Source organism: Acipenser ruthenus, chromosome 1 (assembly GCF_902713425.1).
Source record: "Acipenser ruthenus chromosome 1, fAciRut3.2 maternal haplotype, whole genome shotgun sequence".
Lineage (NCBI taxonomy): Eukaryota > Metazoa > Chordata > Actinopteri > Acipenseriformes > Acipenseridae > Acipenser > Acipenser ruthenus.
In genome coordinates, this window is record NC_081189.1 from 40,448,499 (window position 1) to 40,465,345 (window position 16,847).

The 16,847-nt window shown below is 39.0% G+C and overlaps 1 protein-coding gene across 3 annotated transcripts; it reads right to left on the minus strand.

The window, feature by feature from the left end:
* LOC117420641 (HAUS augmin-like complex subunit 1) lies at positions 1–16,342 on the minus strand. Of its 3 annotated transcripts, XM_059025202.1 has the most exons (10): positions 16,233–16,342; positions 15,526–15,700; positions 11,493–11,628; positions 11,022–11,156; positions 10,553–10,676; positions 4,477–4,570; positions 2,209–2,274; positions 2,031–2,102; positions 1,335–1,382; positions 1–668 (listed from the first exon to the last, which is right to left on the minus strand). In XM_059025202.1, exons 1-9 carry the CDS (start codon positions 16,251–16,253, stop codon positions 1,360–1,362), a joined length of 846 nt encoding a protein of 281 aa, XP_058881185.1. In that variant the 5' UTR covers positions 16,254–16,342; the 3' UTR covers positions 1–668; positions 1,335–1,359. The 3 variants fall into 3 exon arrangements, with proteins under 3 accessions (XP_058881185.1, XP_058881190.1, XP_033890035.3); XM_059025207.1 differs by lacking the exons at positions 4,477–4,570; positions 16,233–16,342 and adding an exon at positions 11,999–12,029 and having other exon boundaries at positions 3–668; positions 15,526–15,667; XM_034034144.3 differs by lacking the exon at positions 4,477–4,570 and having other exon boundaries at positions 7–668.
* Between the last annotated feature and the right edge of the window lie 505 nt (positions 16,343–16,847).

Consider the following 16,847-nt stretch of genomic DNA (forward strand, 5'->3'; position numbering starts at 1 on the left):
CTACCACTTATAAAATCACCTTATCACCCAAAATATCAACGATATTTCAGAGGGCTTATCAAGCAATACAGTCTTCTGAGAGGATGAGATCCAAGAAAGAGTCCTAGAGTCTTATACTAGCTATGGAGACTGTGGTCTCCAAGTGCGAGACTTGGAATGCCCAACTTTAAGCTCGGCTCACCGCTGCAACCCCTGCTCAGGAGAGATGAAGATGAACACACGCGCGGTGCGCGGTGAGCCGAGGACACCCTGGCTGACCTAAGCCCTCCCCACCCCGGGCGGCACTCGCCCTATTGTGCGCCGCCTCCCTGAGAACTCCCGTCCACGGCCGGCAGTGGTATAGCCTGGACCCGATACCACAGAGATTTCACTTGTCATATAAACCCACTTTCCAATATTTAGACTCAGAATCAAATGGAGAGATTAATAAACCAATTACGTCAGTATCCATACAGGTTTGATATGAAAAATGTAGTCAAGAGAGGTATGTTTTTAAATCAGTATTTATTTACAAATGTGCTTACAATTCATTGCCCTTTTACAATTCATACTGGAAAGTAATAGTAGCATCTTAAAATCTGTCATTAAATCATATGCCTCGCATGTTGATCGGGCATTGCTACTTCCATCATGTCCACCTTCATTGTAAGTTCAGCATCAATGGCAGCCTTAAATACAAAGAAACAGAAAAACAATTAGGACTCTACACTATGCAGTAAATAAAGTGGTACTCTGGAGCGGTCCTTTGGCAAAATAGAATTCTCATCACAAGTAATGTCCTTGTTTTCCAAACTTTGTCACTATAGCTTAAGTGAAGTAAAAATGTCACCAACAACCATGCTAACTCATTTTGCTACAGAACACCACCGGACCCCACACGGCTTCCTTTGTGTAGCACTGAAGTGAATATAAGCCTCAGGTGACAGATCCCCTAATCAAACTTGTATAGGCATTGCAAAAAAGGGCCAACTTGTTTTATGGGAAGATTTGTGCAGTTCAAAGGTATCTGAGAAAGCCTGCAAGAGCTGCGGCTGCAAACCAAAGACTGCCAGGATCAAGACTGAACTGCTGATCAAGAAAAGTAACCAGCAACTCGACAGACCTCCGAGTGCATCTGGATATATAATCTGTTACTGCTGACTATAGAAATTTTACAAATATTCATATGATCATAATGACCCTCAGTATGTGAGTGCACTGGCTTATTTTGTAGGTGAAAGTCTTTAGTGCCCTAAAATCATGCATATTCTCTCTGAGCCAGTCTAAGCAGTGACAAAACTCAAAGATCTCCATTATGAAGCCACTACACAGGCTTAGGGAAATTAGACACCTACTAGTTCCCTTTTAGCTTCTTCAATCTTAACTTGTGCAAGAGACGGATTCTGTGAAGACAAAAAAAAAAAAATTAAACCAGACCAATATTCTGAAGCTGCCTGTGGAATATTGCATATCAGTAACACAATGGTGGGTTAAGTGAACAGAAATATGATGTTGATAAATACATCTCATCATCATATTAAAGGGAAATACATCAGAGGTCTTGTATGTGTCATGAGAATGTGGAATCCCTAGTATTCTACATTTCTCAAATATTTATTTGCTTGTTTGACATTTTTACGTAAAAACTAACTAAATAAAGTAGATACACATTATAGCCAATGCCTTTCAGTGTTTTTCTATTTTATTTGTGAAGTTTTGTACTCATTACTGTTGTAATAAAACATATGGTGTACTTTTAACAGCTATCTGTGTTGCAAGTGCTTTTTGATTCATTTGACGTGTGCATTTGTGTCTTTCAGAAGCAACTGTCTGTATACTAACTGGGTTTACTGAAATGTGTAGTTCATTATAAGAATAATGAGTAGTAAAAAATATTACTTCCAGAATATTTTAAAGTTTTTATTCTTATTGTAGCACCCCACCAATCAATGCCTTATAACCCCATTTAAAAGGACTATAAATGAGTTTGCAGCAACTTGCTCCATTCTCAGTTTTGAAAATGGGTGAAAAGCCAATGCGATTGTTCTTACTGGAGTTAAGTCTAGGAAGGACTCCAGCTTCTTTTTCATAGGTATGGTCTCTTGTTTCAGCTTGGCCAGTTTCTGTTAAGATTAAGAAAAAAAAAAAAAACAACATTGAAAAGATGACAAAAATGTGAACGTGTAACATTTCTGTTTCTACAGAGTTCACATAATGGAGTTTCCTGACCTCTGAAAGATCCAGTAGGGCCTGGTGAGATAAGGAGGGCTCCATCCTGCTTGCAGACAGCTGATTCTGTGGGGAGAGGAAAATAGTTTCAGTCCTTACTTATTCGGTAGGTAATTATGTATCATAACTTAGATTCCAGAAATATAATCTATTACCCACATGTTCTTCAAAAGTTCCAGAATTTATATGAAATATCCTTGTTTTAGTTTACCAGGGGCACGTTCAACTATGCAAACATTCCTGAATATTGGTAAACTGTGTGGCTAAAACAATATGCAGGGTTGAACGCAGCCTAATATTGGAAAAGCAGAACTCTGTATGGACTTGCCTTATTTGATACCACTAGGTTGGTTTACATTCAGTTTAGAAAATCCAAATTCTCTCTCCATTGTCATGAATATGTGAAGCAGCACGCATATATCACACATTTCTCTCACTAGAGCACAGCCAAAACAGGGTACGGCTAAAAAGGGTGGGTAAATCGCCTCCTTGCACTAAAAATAATGAGCATGGTAACAGCTTCAAAAGCCGTACTATATGTTCACAAGACTTCAGCGTTTGTGACGTAACCTTGTGCAACTATCTACTATAACTAAAGGCAGTATTTCACTTTTATTAATTTCATTTTTCAGTGCTTATTTTTAGCTTCATTTTTTATATACTGTATGAAATGATTTTTTTTCGGTTACTTTGTTTTTTTTCTGTCACAATATGTACAGTCACTCCGCAGTACTTGCACACTTCAATTGTACCTTCTTTCCTTTCTTCTGTTTTTTTTTGGTGTGTTTAGAGATTTTCTTACATTTCTCCATAATCTGCAATTCTGCAAATTCCATTAGCGTGTAAATACGGCCTAGCATTCTGTAATATAGCTTTAAAGGCATTCAGATGTATTATTATTAATATAATAACATGATGTAATGAGAAACGTGGGTGAGTAGGATAGCCTATTGTAGGTTTACTACCAGCATTTTTTAAATGTACTGTACTAAACATTGACTGGATATCTTTTATATCATTAACCTAAAGTAATGAATATGAGCTCCGTTCGTAGACTGCCATAAGGATCAGAATTGTTGAAGCTACCCTTTAGTAGAAAACCTTGTATATAATATATATGTACGTGTATAATATGTATATAAATATATGTGACGTCAAAAAATGTTTAGCAATTAATACATGGATAGTGCAAAGTGCTCTCGATGGAAAAACTTCTTGAAAACTCATTTTAAGAAAGCTGTGCAATATCAGTAGTCATGCAAGGCCAAATAAGGTCATTTGAAATTCGAAGGAGCATTTCTCTTTCTAGAAGAAAGCTACATGTAAACCCAAATTGCCCGAAAGGTCCTACCAAAATAGCACAACAAAAAGGTGAGACTTGTTTTTATTTTTGCATGTAAACCAAGCCATTGTTAATAGAATGGGTTACAGTCTACTAGCAATTCAAGCACGTTCTACTCAAGGGTATTTAAGCAGGACTGTTCTGTAGAGTGACTGACGATTCTTGCAGCAGACCGGGTCCCGTTTCAGTGGCAGGTGGTGGTCAGAATTGTATGCTTTGGACCTGCCACATTAAATAAGAATATTGTGGCAGAGTAGGGGGACTACATCTCCCAGAATGCCTTGCGGTTAAAATTAGAACCAGGATGGGAAACACCTGACTAATGAAATTAGGGTAAAAAGCAGGATAAAATGTTTGGAGATAGGCTGTCTGCCTCTGTGAGGCCTGTGTGAAGCCTGTGTTTAACCTGTGTGAGCAAACTTTTAGAAAGGTATTGTGTCCTGTGTATTATGTTTAACTTGTGTACTGTGTGTAACAAGTGTTTTTGGTTATCAGTAAATGGATTAGCTGTCCGATTTATAGTTTAACAAGGCTCTTAAACTGTAAACCAGACAGCAATAAACTTTGCAGGCAGCAATAGTAGACCATAGGGAATAAATTGGTATGGTTGGCTCCTTGCATCATAGGCAAGCACGATCAGAGGCCAGTATTATACTTTAAAACGCACAATGGCTTGGGATTACAAAACCACAAAGGAAGGCTTTGGATGTGATGCATTGCTCTTTGCATCATGTCATCCCAATAATGCAAGCCTTGATGAAAACAAGTGGTAGTAACATAGAGGGGCTATTGAGTGTTGCAGTCATGTGACCCCAGCAGACTACACCGGCATACTGCCAGTCAAAATAACTGTGGCGGCTTATGCAAAAACGTTATCTTCCGCACCAAAATGTAATGTATTTGCAACCGCAGAGCTCACTTCTCACCTCCAGTCACAGGAATTAGAAAGATGGACTCATAAGTGCCAGATACATGGAATTTGTGACCTCCTACTGTGCACCCACGGTGCTTTTTACTACCCTGAAAGACAGCAATAAACATGTTTAAACTCACGGTTTTCAGCAATGTAACACAGGCTCCTTGTAGGTTGTATCTAACCATTTACCAAAAAACAGATCACTTACACTACGACCCCTTATATACCCTCCCCCATGACCCCTAGGTTAAGGAGCGCATCCGCTCCTCCAATCCGCGGATGCCACGCTGTTTCCCGTCCGGGTCATTGAGTTTGGGTACCGTAGCTCCGCCCCTTTTCTAGATGGCCGACTTCCACCTAACCCAAGGAATAAATTGTCATGCCATTTAGTCAAGGGTACTCTGTTCCATTTACACAGCGCCCTCACAGGTCAGGAGGGAGATCTAACACCAAGAATCATTCGATCTCTGTCACACTGTCCCATCCTAGTTCTGCTCTGAATGGCTAGGGGTCACTTTCAGTCATCTCAGTGGTCCGTTAGTACTGTAGTTTCACCCTTTTCACCCTGACAGATCTCGTTGACTGAAGCAGTGCTAGAATGCTGTCATTTGTTTAAATGACTGTCAGCTGTATTTTAAATGTCGCAGACGTATTTTTATTAACTAATAAATCAAACACTATAAACAAAACACACAAAGAAAAGGGCACATTGGCCAAAGTAAAACAAACACAAACAATAATGATGTTGCTAAAATGAGCACCTTTCAATCGGGTAGCATTCACTCTCACTTTCTAAAGTTATGTCTTTCTCCTAGGCTCTCCAAGCTCTCCTACGCTCCTCATTCAATGAGCCCAGAGTGGGTCTTTTATATTCTGTGGCTGGAGCCTTAATTACCCATTAAACAATTACCTTATTAAGGCTTCAGCCGCATTCCCACGAGATTTTATGGGGATGGGGATTTAAACCCATCCACGTCAGCTACAGTTTATAAGACCGGCTTTTCATCGGTCTCAAATAATAAATAATAATGACGCCCGCATACAAACTAGGGGTGGGTTAGAGTACTCGGGTACTCAAAATAATTATAATTACTCGAGCATTTATTACTTGAGTACTTGAAAAAATGTAAATAGTATCTCTTCGTGAATGTAAGTTCAATATATTGTAGTGTCAGTTCAGGTTGGCAGACTTTTGTTTCATCTGGTCCTGTGCATTCACGTTATCTGTATTGTTCTGGGGTGGGGCCATACCACTAGGTTGGGTAGCATGGGTGTGTGTGTGTGTGCAGACCATGTCATCTAGACGCCCTTGCTTTGCCCCGATCAGAAAACTGCAAAGCTGCAGGCTGCAGCAGCTCAACCTGGATTCAGTGCTGCACTGAATGACACACGCAAGAGAAAACACGTTACCTTGTTTTAAATTAAAAACTACTTTCGTTTTTACAGTTTTGTATGTACATATACCTATTTACACACTAGTTTCTTTTAAAATGTTTATTTTATTATGTTTTTTAGATTTTTGGAAGTAGTACATTATATGTGGTAAGTTAGAAAGTAAATCCTTTTATGTTTAATTGTTCACTTAAATACAGTTTTTCGGCTGTGCAGATGTTTGATATGATGTGCTTGAATAAAACTTTTTAGTTGTATCGGACAGCGCTTTTGGAGTACAAATAGACTTGCAATTAAAACAATGTATATGACATTTTTGGTAGACTAGAGTATCATAACTTTATGGTGATTAAAAAAAAAAAACTTGTTCTACGAAGCATCAATAACTAGAATCTGTAGATTCTTTATTCCTGTAAGATCAGCTTCAGCAAGTGACACCTAAACGGTTAAGATAAGAAATTGTACTTGGACTCTATGCTGTGCAAAAATGAGCACAGCATTAACAACATGTTAAGGTATGTGCATAACGACTTCTGTTCAGTGTTCTAGCAGCCTAAAATTACATGTAGTTGAATGCAGTTTTCATTATTGTGCATTTAAATATGTTATAAATAAGGACCTACTTGAATTGCGGGATGATCTTCAAATAATTGTGGCTGAGTTGCGGACAAGACCTGGAAAATCGCAGAAAAGTAATAATGGGCCTTTATTAATAGCGGTAATTTGGAAAAGCCTGAGTAGACCTGTTTGTTTAAGAAAAAAATGCTGGAACAATATAAAACGTGTTGAATGTTAGTGCAGTACACCCCGCTACATTGGTCTCCTTCATGCCCTGTCTTTGCTTTGTGAAGACTTGTCCGTACCGAGATACGCACGCTCGGCATCCACAGAATTAGGCAAGATTGATAGTGATCACTTTGCTGTCTCTGCTAACTCTGGAAAACGCTGTAGAGCTGAAGGTGAATCCTAAAACTCTCCAAGATCATTTAACTTGCATTCACTTGCAAAAAATGTGTATGGGGGCAAGTTGTGTTTTAACTTCACGGCCAAACATAGGGATTTCCTCCAGTGGGAGCACCTGCTCCGATAACATATTCGCTTGTTTCACATCAAATACCCTAACTGATTTCATACAGTCCAGGCTGCGTGAACCTTGGTCCTCATCAAGCTGGTCTGGCAACACTCTCCTCAGTGCTGCAGTAGTATTCCTTCAGCTTGTCTGCTGTTTTCTTGAATACTGCTTGTAAAAACGCATTCTGCTCTGCATCTTCGCTGTGCTTTTCTTTTGTTTTGGAGTCTGCCCAGTGTCTATTGATGGATAGAAACAGAACACATCTTGAAAGATTTGATGGTTTTCATCAATGGTTTGGCATTCCAAGCAATGAACTCTATGTCAAGTGGCAAGTTCATGTCATTTAAAAGCGAGATCAGTCTGTCCATTACTTGAGTATCAGGTGAAATCTCCATTTCACGTTCAATGAACTCGCGGTAGTCACTTACAGTGCCTTGCGAAAGTATTCGGCCCCCTTGAACTTTGCGACCTTTTGCCACATTTCAGGCTTCAAACATAAAGATATGAAACTGTAATTTTTTGTGAAGAATCAACAACAAGTGGGACACAATCATGAAGTGGAAGGAAATTTATTGGATATTTCAAACTTTTTTAACAAATGAAAAACTGAAAAATTGGGCGTGCAAAATTATTCAGCCCCTTTACTTTCAGTGCAGCAAAATCTCTCCAGAAGTTCAGTGAGGATCTCTGAATGATCCAATGTTGACCTAAATGACTAATGATGATAAATAGAATCCACCTGTGTGTAATCAAGTCTCCGTATAAATGCACCTGCACTGTGATAGTCTCAGAGGTCCGTTTAAATCGCAGAGAGCATCATGAAGAACAAGGAACACACCAGGCAGGTCCGAGATACTGTTGTGGAGAAGTTTAAAGCCGGATTTGGATACAAAAAGATTTCCCAAGCTTTAAACATCCCAAGGAGCACTGTGCAAGCGATAATATTGAAATGGAAGGAGTATCAGACCACTGCAAATCTACCAAGACCTGGCCGTCCCTCTAAACTTTCAGCTCATACAAGGAGAAGACTGATCAGAGATGCAGCCAAGAGGCCCATCACTCTGGATGAACTGCAGAGATCTACAGCTGAGGTGGGAGACTCTGTCCATAGGACAACAATCAGTCGTATACTGCACAAATCTGGCCTTTATGGAAGAGTGGCAAGAAGAAAGCCATTTCTTAAAGATATCCATAAAAAGTGTCGTTTACAGTTTGCCACAAGCCACCTGGGAGACACACCAAACATGTGGAAGAAGGTGCTCTGGTCAGATGAAACCAAAATCGAACTTTTTGGCAACAATGCAAAACGTTATGTTTGGCGTAAAAGCAACACAGCTCATCACCCTGAACACACCATCCCCACTGTCAAACATGGTGGTGGCAGCATCATGGTTTGGGCCTGCTTTTCTTCAGCAGGGACAGGGAAGATGGTTAAAATTGATGGGAAGATGGATGGAGCCAAATACAGGACCATTCTGGAAGAAAACCTGATGGAGTCTGCAAAAGACCTGAGACTGGGACGGAGATTTGTCTTCCAACAAGATAATGATCCAAAACATAAAGCAAAATCTACAATGGAATGGTTCACAAATAAACATATCCAGGTGTTAGAATGGCCAAGTCAAAGTCCAGACCTGAATCCAATCGAGAATCTGTGGAAAGAACTGAAAACTGCTGTTCACAAATGCTCTCCATCCAACCTCACTGAGCTCGAGCTGTTTTGCAAGGAGGAATGGGCAAAAATTTCAGTCTCTCGATGTGCAAAACTGATAGAGACATACCCCAAGCGACTTACAGCTGTAATCGCAGCAAAAGGTGGCGCTACAAAGTATTAACTTAAGGGGGCTGAATAATTTTGCACGCCCAATTTTTCAGTTTTTTATTTGTTAAAAAAGTTTGAAATATCCAATAAATTTCGTTCCACTTCATGATTGTGTCCCACTTGTTGTTGATTCTTCACAAAAAATTACAGTTTCATATCTTTATGTTTGAAGCCTGAAATGTGGCAAAAGGTCGCAAAGTTCAAGGGGGCCGAATACTTTCGCAAGGCACTGTACATGGTCAGCATGGTACAGAACTGCTTCAAACCATGAATTCCATTGTGTCACTACTGGTTCTGGACACAGAGGCACTTGGTCAGGACTAAACTCTTTTTTTCTGCAAAGAAAGCCTTGAAACGCAGTTTGCAAGCTGGGCAGTGTTTAAACATTTTTTCCATTGCAGCTGTGAACTGATCGACTTTACAAAAATGAACGCACCACTGATTGCTAGCCAGACTTACAATATGTGCATTGCATGTTACATGCATCGAATTAGGAAGTAGCCCCTGTAGAACCTGATTATATGCTCGAGTACAGTATGTTGCATTGTCTGTCACTATCCCGGACACCTTATTAAAGTCTTTATCAAAATTGGTCAGGCACTTGATGACAGCTTGTGATACAGTTAAATAATTTACCAGATTAAGAACAGGACTGTCCAAAAGAAATTATTGTAGCTTTTCCGAGCCACTCATTTGGGGTACAGCAACGATATGCAGTACATAATTATCTTTGTCATCTGTTGACTCGTCAAACACACTGCATACAGAATCAGCTTTTTTCATACATTCTTTCAGCTCCTTTCTGTGTACTTCAAACACTTTGGGTAAGTAATCTTGGCAAAGCTTGTTAGCAAAAGGAAGACCACCTTTGTTTGGAATTTGCTTCTGAATGTACTCCCTTAACACTGGGTTATCCAGTTTCTTGTACTGCGATTAAACATAGATACGATAATTGTCTGACGTTTTGCTTTTGATATCAGATCTGTCTCTGCTTTGTGTTTGGCATTATGGTGCCGATCAGAATTTAAATGTACATCAATACTCGACTTACATGTATGGTCTAATGTGACATTGCAGGTTATACAGAACAACTTTCCACAGTCAGCACACAATTGATTGGGATACTGCTTTGCACGACCTAAAGCACTGATATTTTTTGCAGTTTGAGTCTTTAGCAGGATTCACCACTTTGCTTACACACATGGAATGACTATACTGTATGTAAACAACCATTTGTCTCCTAGCAACATAAGTTTCGCGAGATCGGATGAGTTTGTTCAAGTTTTAATGCGCATGACAAATTGATCTATTATGCAAGACCAGAACTAACTACCAATATATTGCTGATACTCACCTTTTATGAAGTGCTCACTACACAAACATGTGACTAAGTTGGAGTTCAGTTTGTCTTCTTCAGCTTTGGGTTACCGGGATCCATTTTTGCTGCTGATAATGGCTGAAATCCACTTTGCCCTCCTGTCTGTCTCAGCAGACAGGAGGGCAAAGTTGTTCTTTTCTGTTGCTGTACCCAGCACAACACATAGCTGGCATTGTAAAATCAAAAGTTTAACGACCGCGCTTAGTTAAATTGTCATTGCCCGCGCCATGCTGTGATGACGTCACATGAAAAACCTCAATTACAATTTGCCTACCTTGGTGACTTCTCTATGGCACATACCTCTTCCCCTGGTATGTCTACCATCCACATGCTGACAAGGATTTTACAAAGTCTAATGGCTTTCTAAACAGAAAAGACACAGTTCTGCACCGACAGTTTATTTACATACTCATTTTACTGACCTCTGCAGCCTTTATTCTGAATTTTAAGTCTTCAGATTTGGCTTTGAAAAAATCCATATTTTGCAGCCTGTTTTCAGCTCTAGCTTTCTCGACCGCCTGGTTTTCTTCAGTTTTGCTCAAGTCCCTTTGAAAAACAAACAAAACATTGGGGTCTGTTATTTAAACAACACAGTGGCGGACTTGACTGACCTCAAAGTAAGACATAGGAGTTTGTTGCCAAAATGAACTACAGTTTGTACTTGTACTGAATGGGTTAGGTTTTTATTACTGGTTCTTATTCCACCCTAACCCACCAAAATAATAAAAAATATCTATTTATTGCCATTATACGTGGATTGTCAGCCTGTTCAGTAACACTAAGAGGTGCCACAACATCATTTCTATACAGTTCTCTGGAACCTTGGGAAGTACTGTACAGCTCAATGGTAACAAGTGCCAAGTTACTTTGACTCCCACCATCTCCACTTACTCTTGCAAGCTTTTGCGCAGTACCAAAGCAGATGTCAGTTTTTTTCTCAGGATAGTCAGCTCATGATCCATTTCTTGGTTCTTCTTTTCAGTTGCAAGGATGTCTGCTGTAAGGTCATTCATTGCAGCCACATAACTACAAACAAAAAATGCAACTATATAAATGTCTGTCCTCATTTAATACAGTGCACCGCTGTTTATTCACCAATGTGGTTTGGCCGTATGTCAATATGGTGTACTATAACCACAGACACAGATACAGCATCACTTATGCAGAATGGGAATTCATCTGTTATTGAGTGTATAGTTTTGAAACAGCTTTTACTCCACTAGATTACTGACTTTGCATTACATTAAATCCAGGTGAAAGTCAAGGTCTTGAAAACAAAAAGATTAACAGTGAAAGTGCTGTTAAGACCCTAATTAACCACACTGTACTTCAGGCTTTGGTTTTCAGTTCTAACTGCATTACCTTGCCAATGAGGTATCCTTGGTATTGAGTGCCATGGCACTCCCTTCCAGGGCATTCAGATAGCTAGATGCTGTTTTGGACAGGCTGCTGGTAGACAGACCAACACCTTCCAACAGCAGCTCCTGAAGATAACTTCCTACAGAAAACAGAAGCAAAAGCTACATTCACATTTACACAGCACTGACAGCATGCAGTAGTCAAAATACCTCTACAATAGGGTTGTACAAGTGCAGTCCTGGATGCCTATCCAACTCCAGGTACAATAGGTCAAATTAAATAATTATCTAAGGGTCTAGATTGGTTCAATTAAATGCATTGAAAGTGGTTGGAACAAAGAGCAGGAAAAGGCGAACTTTGCCCACCCCTGATCTACATGCATTGAGGGATGGGGTGTCCAAGGTTGGCCCTTCCACTCCTGGTGTTTGTTCCAACATTATTCTAAATTGTTGAAGTGAACAAATTAAACCAGCATCCAGACCTTTAAGTAGTTAATTATATCACTTTACCTGCTAAACCTTGAGTGGAATGGTCCTTCTGCTGAGAAAAGACCCTGAATGTTCATGAAGGATCACATACATAGTGAGAGAAAAAATTACAAATAACTTTATTAAACAAATGACTTTATTTGCAAGAGTTACTTATAGTTTACCTGGACCAAGGCTCTCAGGGATGTGGGCATGCACTCATGGTATGTCGAGACTCCCAGGTTTGCAGTTGTCTGAGTATTAATTTAAATACATACAAACTAATGGGGCGGGGGTATACAACAGCACTGTTAATAAAAAAATATATATGTAAATATATATGTTTAAAAACCTGGTCTCCTTTAATAGCGAGAGCAGTGGCGGATGCCTGATTGAGTAGAATGGTTGGTTGTCCTTTATGGAATTTCACTTTGTTCTTTTAGACAGAAAATAACCTGACGTTTGTGGCTTTTAGTGTTTGTTTGGTCTTATTAAAAAAAAACGTCAAAACTGTAATAAATTAAGAAAACAAAAATTCGCTGGGACCCCAAAATTTTCCTCTGGGACCAGTTTTTGTAGTTGAGATTCCTGGACCCTCAATGGGAAATGTTTTGGAGAGCCCTGATCTGGACAAGGCCAGATATCTTAACGGAGCAACATTACTGAACTGTCTGTGTCTTGGTTTGTTGTTGTTGAAAGATGCCAAGCTCCAGTCGAGCAGACAGGCTGATGCGGCAATGGCAGGTACGGGACTGGTTGCTTTTGTTGGTTCTAAGTATTGATTGGCTGGTTTTGGCCAATAATAAAATACATTTGGACCAATTGGGTCTTTGTTGTCCAATAGATGTGAAAAAAGCTGGTACTTGCGCGGATTGATTTGATTCCCAGTTGATGCCGTGAAGTAGCAGTGGGCATCTACAGACTGATAGACGCTCGCTACATTTGGAAGCTGATTGGCTGATGGTACTGAATCGTTTTCTAATCAGCTGTAAACAATGGCTATCCATCTGTTCAGGGGTTAGTCACATACTACACAGAACAGAAGATAATCAATGCTCAGTTTGTATAGTAGCATTTTTTTTTTTTTCAAATTATAAATCAGGTGTGCAAAATGTAATGCGGCGTCAATCAATGTCATATTAGAGAACAAAAAAAAAAAGTTGACATTTGAATCTAAAGCACCTTTCAGACTGGCGCTCCTACCCAGGTCCCGACCCAGGTTCTGGTTACAAGAGTCATAATCCTGCGTAGTGTGAAACCACGTACTCGATCCGGGTCGGCAGCGACACTCAGGATGTGTGTCGACTCGCTTTGACCTGGGTTGAGCGAGACAAAATGGGACTTCTTAAGCGGGCAAAGTGACAAACAGCCACGCCTGCATGAAGGTTTCACTTCCGCAAGGAACTTGCAAGTCATTTCTGTTTAGCCATATTTCTGTTGATTGAGTGAGTCATACCATGAGCCAGATTGCTACAGGGATGGCGTGGAGCAACGAAGAAACATTTGCTCTAATCAACATTTGGGCTAACGATTCAATCCAGAGAAGCTTGGATGAAAACATCCGTAAAACAAGCACACCATCTTGAAAGTCTGAACAGGAAGGTGGGCATGTGAACGTTGCTGCTTCCGGGGCATTGCATACTTGCTTGTTCAGAAAGCAGTGTGAAATCATGTAGCCAACCCGCATGACACCGGGTCATGACCCAGGTAGAGTATGCCAGTGTGAAAGGGGCTTAACCCTATGCTGCCGCAGTGCTTCAAAATCGATCGTATAGTATCGATGACCTTTCATGTCATATCTCGGCCATCCGATCACCAACCTTGTTTTCGTTTTTTTTTGCGTGGGTCATAGCCATGACTACAGGCCACGTCTCCATGTAATTGGTTTAGGGCCAGGATGGGTGGGACGTATAATATTAGACTTACAAGAACATATCACATTTTAGCTGAGTTAACTGCGGATTCATAAAGACATTTGTCCATTTCAAACGTCTGTGTCTCCAGTTCTACAAGTCCATGAGTGTTGATCTACAACTCATTTGAAAGGTAAGTACTTGGACTAACTAGCCATCTTGTTATTTTTTTAGTTTTTTTTTATATAGTTTTTTACTTTATATCCGCTTTTTAAAAAAAAAAATTTGAATGATTATTTTGTTTATCTGTGTGTGTGTGTGTGTGTGTGCGTGTGTGTACGTGTGCGTGCGTGGAGGACAGGGGACAACTAGATAGAGACAAGTCTAACTACTGTACCAGCATCTGATCATTTATTTTTATTACTGTTATTTTTAATTATATACCTTTTTTTATTTTTGTTCTTTTTGGAAAATATTTCTCCTCAGGAGATGGTCGGAGGCAAAATTAAATACCTGCATCTGATGCCTACCTAGCTGTCAGGTCATTTTTATTATTATAAGCTATGTATTTTATTATTACTATTATTAGTTTAGTTTTTCTATGTTTTCTTTGTTTCTGTGTGTAAAAAGGATGGAGTCATTATTTAGCTGTAGTTGTTGTTATTATTATTGCTATGTTAGTTTACTTTTTGTTTCTATGTGTGTGTGTGTGAAAGGATGGAGAGTAATTTAGCTGTAGTATTAGTTATTATTATTTGTATTATTATTATTAAGGTACGTATTTTATTATTAGTTTACTTTCGTTGTTTCTGTGTGCGATTTTTTTTATTCTAGTTTTGAAAATAAAAATCTTGCTATCAAAGTTTTGTCAAGTTGTAAGTTGCTTCTTTTTTACTCAACATCTTGTGTGGTATTTCTTTATTTTTGTGACCTCTATACTCATAAACAAATATACTTTATCACAAACAGGGTATTACCGTTTCCAGTCTCAGTTTTTGGAAAGTCTTAGAGCTGGTCTGCATTTGCCATTTCGGAGGTTGTTTTTTGTAAAATACCATGCATTGTAAAACCTTGTGTATCTCTGTAACTGTACAAGATATTTCCTTTCATTTCTGATTTGAAATCCTTGGAAAATTGCCAGCTCCTGTATGCTCTAAGTTTTGTTATATATAACTTGGAAAGTGGTCGAAATTGGCATTTTTTTTTAATATATATTATTTATTATTATACATTTTTCAATATTTTTTGGGGAGGCGTGGCTTATGTGAAAAAAATATAATACATTCAACAAAAAAATACATTATATCATATTTGTAGATATATTGGGTTTTAATTTCTGATTTGAGGCTGCCAAACTACACGCGCTAAAACACAAAGTGGTCCTATTCATGCCTAAATGCGGTAATTCTGCTTAGGCAGCAAAGGGTTAACTAGTAATGATATTAACACTTACCAGCAGATGGCAGTAAAGAGTTGAAACTCTGAGGCTAGTTATCATCCTCAGCCACGTATGCCTCAAGACAGACATAAATAATTGTGAACCTGTCCCTAAGACGGTTCCCTAAACCTTATTAAAAATATTTAAGCGAAAGAAACTCCTTGAAATTTGACACATTGTATACCGCCTAATAACTGTAATAGAATTTGTATTTATTTGAAGTGAGGTGTACTTTGATCACACACAATGTGGGAAATGTCAAATTGTGTTTCACCTACCTTCTGTACCATACTCTGCTGCTTTCTGCTCGAGATCCTCTGTCAGCAGAACCACATCTCTACATCTAGCTTCACTACACTCTGCTAACTGGTACAGGATTTCCGTGGTCCGAGTGTTCACTTCATAGTGTGGAATAGGCTGGTCACCAAATATGTTACTCAGCCACTGTGTCACCTAAAATAAAATGGGTTATATTTCAGAGCCGGCGTGATTTGGTTATGTGCAAAGTCATCTACTGCCCAACTCTATTGCTCAAATACAGTCCAAATGTGCTTAACAGCGCAAACCGATTGGTCATTTGCAGTACTAGAAATACAACTGCGTCCAAAACACTATCGATGACTAGCCATTAAAATCAAACCAACTATTTATGCAGCAAGAAAAAAAGAGATATATTATAATTGCTCTATTTAATCAGATTTCCTGAAGATCTCAAGGGAACCAAACTTGCGTCCCTACACATTCAGATCTGGAAACTGAGACTGGCAGCGATGGGAGAAGACATGCATCGCTTATACAGAAACACACACACACACACATTATGCCATTTTATTGGATTTTCATAACCCTACACTCATAATGTATTTTGACAAAATGTTGCCGCAGCATCAGACTCGTGTGCAATTATTTTTGATCATTTCGAGCAGTGATGGGAAAATAAATCATTAATGTAAAAGATATACTCTTTGTTACACTGTTGAATTACCTTTATGTTCTTCTCGCACATGACAGTTTGTTGAAATTGGTTCGTTTACTAAGTTTATATTATTACAATGCTCCCCAGCACACTCCCGCCGTGTTTTGATTTCTTTACTACCACAATTCATAGCGTTTAGGACAGTGACGTAACTCAACACGTTAAAGAGACAGTACTGTAAATTGTAATATGCCACCAAAATCTACTTTATTGTGGAATTATTGCCAAACAGAGGTCCCATCCATTAAACACTCCTCAATGAAACACACCATAAAGCAGCCCTTAAAGCCACAGGCACATGTTGATGTTTATGAAGAGAAGTAATACTTTATCAAGAATGGATGTTTGAAAACAATGTAATTTTGACAACGGTAGAAGCAGTAGCTTATCAGTCTTGGAGACGATTTTGTTTACAAAGTATGATACTAATTGTATCCTTTCAGTTGGATAGCACAGTGTAACAATTTTTTTTTTTTTTTTTTTTTGGTTCCTGGGTACTAAGTGTTATTTCCTAATTGCTTTTGCCTCAAAAGTATAGAAATGGCTATTATTCCCCACAAACTTTGCTTTTGTGACCAGGACAGTGATATTTTGAAATTTACCTATTTTCCAGAACATTCCAGA

Excerpts from the sequence above, each read along its gene's own strand:
- LOC117420641 (XM_034034144.3), bottom strand. The coding sequence starts at position 16,253 with ATGTGCGAGAAGAACATAAAG. Across the intron at positions 11,157-11,492 it reads AAGGATACCTCATTGGCAAG|TTATGTGGCTGCAATGAATG; the intron begins GTAATGCAGTTA and ends TTTTGTTTGTAG. Across the intron at positions 10,677-11,021 it reads CTGCGCAAAAGCTTGCAAGA|GGACTTGAGCAAAACTGAAG; the intron begins GTAAGTGGAGAT and ends TGTTTTTCAAAG.